The sequence below is a fragment of the Lactuca sativa genome, chromosome 6 (genome assembly GCF_002870075.4).
Source record: "Lactuca sativa cultivar Salinas chromosome 6, Lsat_Salinas_v11, whole genome shotgun sequence".
Classification (NCBI taxonomy): domain Eukaryota; kingdom Viridiplantae; phylum Streptophyta; class Magnoliopsida; order Asterales; family Asteraceae; genus Lactuca; species Lactuca sativa.
In genome coordinates this window covers 65308733-65313374 of record NC_056628.2, presented here as the reverse complement: position 1 = coordinate 65313374, position 4642 = coordinate 65308733, and the positions used below count along the sequence as shown (strand labels likewise).

Genomic DNA, 4642 nt, shown 5'->3' with positions numbered 1-4642 from the left:
AATTTTAATAATTTAATATTTTTAAAATTTTTCTTATAAATTCAAAGTTTTAAATATTTAGAATTTCATATCTAATTTTTTTTTTTAAATGAATCCATATAAAGCATTTACACCTAGTTAATATTAATATATAAAATATAATGGTTTAAACAAAAATTTATTTAAAATAAGTTAGTTTTTATTTTTATTTTTATTTTTACATGACTAAAATCTAAAGTTGAAGTATCAAAAACATAAGCGAACAAGTAAAAAGAGAACATCTCTGAACTGAAACACATCCTAAAACCCGAACTGTTACGATGATGGCAACTGAAACCCTAGATACTCCGACCAATGGCCCCACATCCAACGGCACCGGTGAAACAAACCCGCCGGAAGACTGCGCAACTGTCTCTCATTCTTCTCCAGATGCAAAACCAGTAGAAGATGTGGAACAAGGAGAAAAGCGTAAGAAAACCGAATCCGAAACCGTTGAGAAAACCACTTCAATTCACCCTCTATCGAAGACGAGTCTCTGTTCTTATTTCAGGCGGACAGGCGGTGAGTGTAGCCACGGAGAAACGTGCCGGTATGCTCATGGGGAGGAAGAGCTCCGGCCACGACCTGATAATACATGGGACCCTACTTCCGAGAGGGCGAAGAAGTTGAAGTTAGAGAATGAAGATAGAGACAAAGCGGACGAAAGAGATGACGAAGTTATGATGACGGAAACGATATCAGAAGATGGATGCTCTGAGTCTGCGCTTGATAAGTGTTTAGTGAATCTTCCGATGAAGTGGAGTTCGGATAATTTACGGAACTTTCTCAACGAGCAGGTGAATTCTTCTCTCTACTGCATTATTGAATTTTGAAGGTTTTGATTGATAGCGGTGAATGGTGATCGCTTTTTACTGATACGAGCTTCTTCTGATTTCCAGGGAATCGAGTATAAATCAGCTAAGACAAAGAAAGGAATGATTGTAGGATTTGTTACCTTTGAAACCACAGAGCAAGTGAAAACTGGAATCGAGGTATTATCTACTTATCAAAATCGACATGATTTCTGCAACCCAATAGAACTAATCCAGTTTCTCTAATCAAACCTTGTTTCAACAGAAGCTGCAGGGGAAGCCATTTGGGAATAGAACTTTAAAGATAGCAGATGTCATCCCAAGATCTTTTGACAGAAACGTGAAACCAAAAATGGTTTCAGACAATTCAGCTACATCAGAACCTGCAAACGAGGTTGAAGATGGAGATTCGGTTAATGACAGTTCTACCCCTGGAAGCTCTGTATTGAAGGGTAGAAGTGCCAGGGAAGTTGTGACTCCACTTGCCCATTTGTCTTACAAAGATCAACTGGAACACAAGAAGACTTCTCTTGCACAGACTATGAAAAAACTTGTGAGCAACACAATCACATACCCTAACAATTATTTTTCCTATTTCTTGATGAATTGGAATCATTGATTCACTTCTCAACCTGATATAAACATACTTTCTTCATCTTGTAGACTCGAAATGCACGTAAAGCTTGTCCAAATGGTGTTTCACTTCCAGATTGGATTCTTAATTCCAGGGAAATTGGTAATTTTCAGTTTTGCTAAGAATAACTTTATCAATTCATCATCTTTCTTGCTATTTATATATTCATTTTTTTTATGGTTGCAGGTGGTCTTCCATGCAAACTAGAGGGGATAATTGAATCACCACTTGTAAATGGATACAGAAACAAATGTGAATTTTCAGTTGGATATTCTTTACAAGGAAAACCTACAGTGGGATTTTCTTTAGGAAACTTCAGGTTCTTTGATTTAATAATTTACCATTCATTCTTTTAATTTTTGTTATTATAAATATAGAATTTGAAAATCAGGGAAGGTGTGACAGCAGTTGAAGAACCTCTAGATTGTCCAAATGTTTCTAGAATCGGTTGTAAGTATGCTGAAATCTTCCAGAAGTTTCTAGAAAGTTCAACTTTCCCTATTTGGAATAGGATGAATAATACTGGATTTTGGCGCCAACTAACAGTAAGTTAAACTAGTATTTAAAATAATTTATTTGTAACAAACAACTGAAATCATAATCTTTTCATTATAACTAGGTCAGAGAAGGAAGGACACCTGGCAAGATTGCTGAGGTGGAATCTGGTGAATCAAATGTTTCAGAAGTCTTGGTTATGGTTCAGGTTGTGTTTAGATTTTGCTTATTTAGAAAGTTACAAATTTTCTTTTTTTTCCATTATTGACCTTTTATGTGTTATGATTTATTTACACAGATTTGCTCAAAGGGTATTGATGATGAAGCTATAAATGTTGAACTTGAGAAAATGGCTGAAGCTTTTGTAATTGGAGCTTCTACAAATTCTCCCTCTTTGCCTCTTACTGTGTTGGTTGTTCAGGTATATTTTTAAATGTTACATTATTCATTATTCATTTTATTAAAATATTATTTTTTCTATAAATATATATGAAGGATCATCAAGGAATATCCAATGTGGCACCAGCTGATGCTCCATTGCGCCACCTGTCACTTACCAAGGGTGAAAGTAGATTAATGGAGGATTCTGAAATTGTTGCAGAAGCTAGAATTCAAGATTATATAAATAATCTTCGGTTTTTTATATCCCCTACAGCTTTTTTCCAAGTAATATATATTATATAAATATAACTTCTCTTTTGGCCTTTTCAATTTACATATAATTTCAAAGGATCTGTTTTGTTAGACAATGGAATGGAATCTACGATTCCATTCCTTCACCAATTCCATTCCACCTAAATTTTCAAAATTTTGTAGGTGAACACCCTTGCAGCTGAAAAACTCTACTCCCTTGCTGGAGATTGGGCCAATTTAGGGCCCAATACCTTACTTTTTGATGTATGTTGTGGGACCGGAACCATTGGGCTTACCCTAGCCCACCGTGTGGGAATGGTAAATTACCATTTTGTCCTTTAAAAATCTTTAATATATTTCATAGGCTTATAGTTTTTTGTTTTTAGGTGGTTGGAATTGAAATGAATGCTTCTGCAGTAGCTGATGCAAATCGGAATGCTGAAATCAATGGAATCAAAAACTGCAGATTTGTCTGTTCAAAAGTGAGAATAATTCAAAAAAAAAAAAAACCGAATTTCTCAAATTTTGTAGACATCAATTGTTTTATTGATCTCATTTACAGGCGGAAGATGTTATGGGGTCGCTATTAAAAGAGTACTTAACAAAAAAACTAGACTCTGGAATCAGTGATTCCAATGTTGGTATCAAGGAAGATGAGAAAAAGGATATCAAAGAAGTTAAAAAGGAAGAAGAAAATAATTCTGTTAATGAAAACAATAATAATAATAATAATAATAATGAGAAAAAGATGGAATATTTTGAAAATGTGGTGGCTATTGTGGATCCTCCACGTGTTGGACTTCATCCCACTGTAATCAAGGCTCTTAGGACTCATTCACGTTTAAAAAGGCTTGTGTAAGTAAAACTAAAACTAATTTTACATTCTCCACCTTTCTTTTTCCCATTTGTGACGATATCTACCCTGTTTTTTTTTTTTTTTTTTTGCAGTTACATTTCGTGTAATCCTGAAAGTTTAATGGCAAATGCAATTGAGCTTTGTACTCCTTCTGATGATAGTAATGAGAAAGGGAATAAGAACAATAGAGGATGGAGAAATATGAGTAGTGCTGGTTTGGCTAGACATAGAGCCAAATCTATGCCTACTTCTGAACCCTTTAAGCCGGTCAAAGCCATGGCTGTTGACCTTTTCCCACATACCCCACATTGTGAACTTGTCATGCTTCTTGAAAGGTAAAGTAAGTAAAATCTTACTTCCTAACATTTTTTTTACTTAAACATCACATGTGAAAGAAAAAAAAAATGTGTTATTTGTATTATTTAGTGATTTTGATAATGTTTTATCTTTTTTGTTTTTTTTTTTTCAAGTTTTGTATTCATTTGTTTTTCATGAAAACGTTTTTGTATTGGTTGAGGATCTTAAAAGGAGGATATGGTTGTCGCGTTTTGCGAGAGAGTAGTGAAAGATGTCTAACTTTTTGGATTTGAGATGTATTTTATGTTTAGATACTTTTTGGGGTATTTTTATTTATTTACTTAATCGTGACAAAATGAATTAAGCGAAAAGAACATAACTTAATGTGGTAAGACACTAATCCGTTTAATTATATATCCGATGAATACTGTTAGAAATGATAAATGCTTTAGAAAGGAAATTATAATGTTAGTGTAAAATGATCGTTTAGTCTAATTGAGATGATTTATATACAATACGTTATTTATACCGACATTGTTACATCGTATAGAACTTAATAGATGAAAAAAGAAAAAATAACCATCTTCTGTAGAAAATATATATTTACAAAGTTTAATAGATTATGTGGCAGTCATGAAGTAGTTTATAATTTTTTTTAAATGGCAATATAATTTATTAGATTTTCAATAGGTTTTAAAAATATGTTTATAATAATGTAAAACAGGACACAACTAATAAACTTTCTAATTAGACATACGTAGCGCAAAATTCAACAAAAGGTCTTAGACATTTTCACATGATTACCCGAAAAATATAGGTTTTCTTTTTCCGGGAAAGTCACTGGTGATTTGATTTTGTTTTTTACCATTTAAGGTATTGTTTATTTGGTAAAATCAG

General features: G+C 33.1%; 1 protein-coding gene across 2 annotated transcripts; it reads left to right on the top strand.

Moving 5' to 3' along the window:
- The first annotated feature begins 232 nt into the window (after nucleotides 1-232).
- Nucleotides 233-4035, top strand: LOC111897737 (zinc finger CCCH domain-containing protein 24). Of its 2 annotated transcripts, none has more exons than XM_042895772.2 (14): nucleotides 233-815; nucleotides 918-1010; nucleotides 1096-1383; nucleotides 1494-1566; nucleotides 1651-1783; nucleotides 1856-2009; nucleotides 2084-2167; nucleotides 2258-2380; nucleotides 2455-2625; nucleotides 2776-2910; nucleotides 2979-3074; nucleotides 3155-3447; nucleotides 3541-3783; nucleotides 3919-4035. In XM_042895772.2, exons 1-14 carry the CDS (start codon nucleotides 300-302, stop codon nucleotides 3941-3943), a joined length of 2427 nt encoding a protein of 808 aa, XP_042751706.1. In that variant the 5' UTR covers nucleotides 233-299; the 3' UTR covers nucleotides 3944-4035. The 2 variants fall into 2 exon arrangements, with proteins under 2 accessions (XP_042751706.1, XP_042751707.1); XM_042895773.2 differs by having other exon boundaries at nucleotides 3541-3788.
- The last annotated feature ends 607 nt before the right edge of the window (nucleotides 4036-4642 follow it).

Coding starts and splice junctions, on each gene's coding strand:
- LOC111897737 (XM_042895772.2), top strand. CDS start 300: ATGATGGCAACTGAAACCCTAGATACTCCGACCAATGGCCCCACATCC. Junction 816..917: donor GGAACTTTCTCAACGAGCAG/GTGAATTCTTCT, acceptor TCTGATTTCCAG/GGAATCGAGTATAAATCAGC. Junction 2,626..2,775: donor CCCCTACAGCTTTTTTCCAA/GTAATATATATT, acceptor AAAATTTTGTAG/GTGAACACCCTTGCAGCTGA.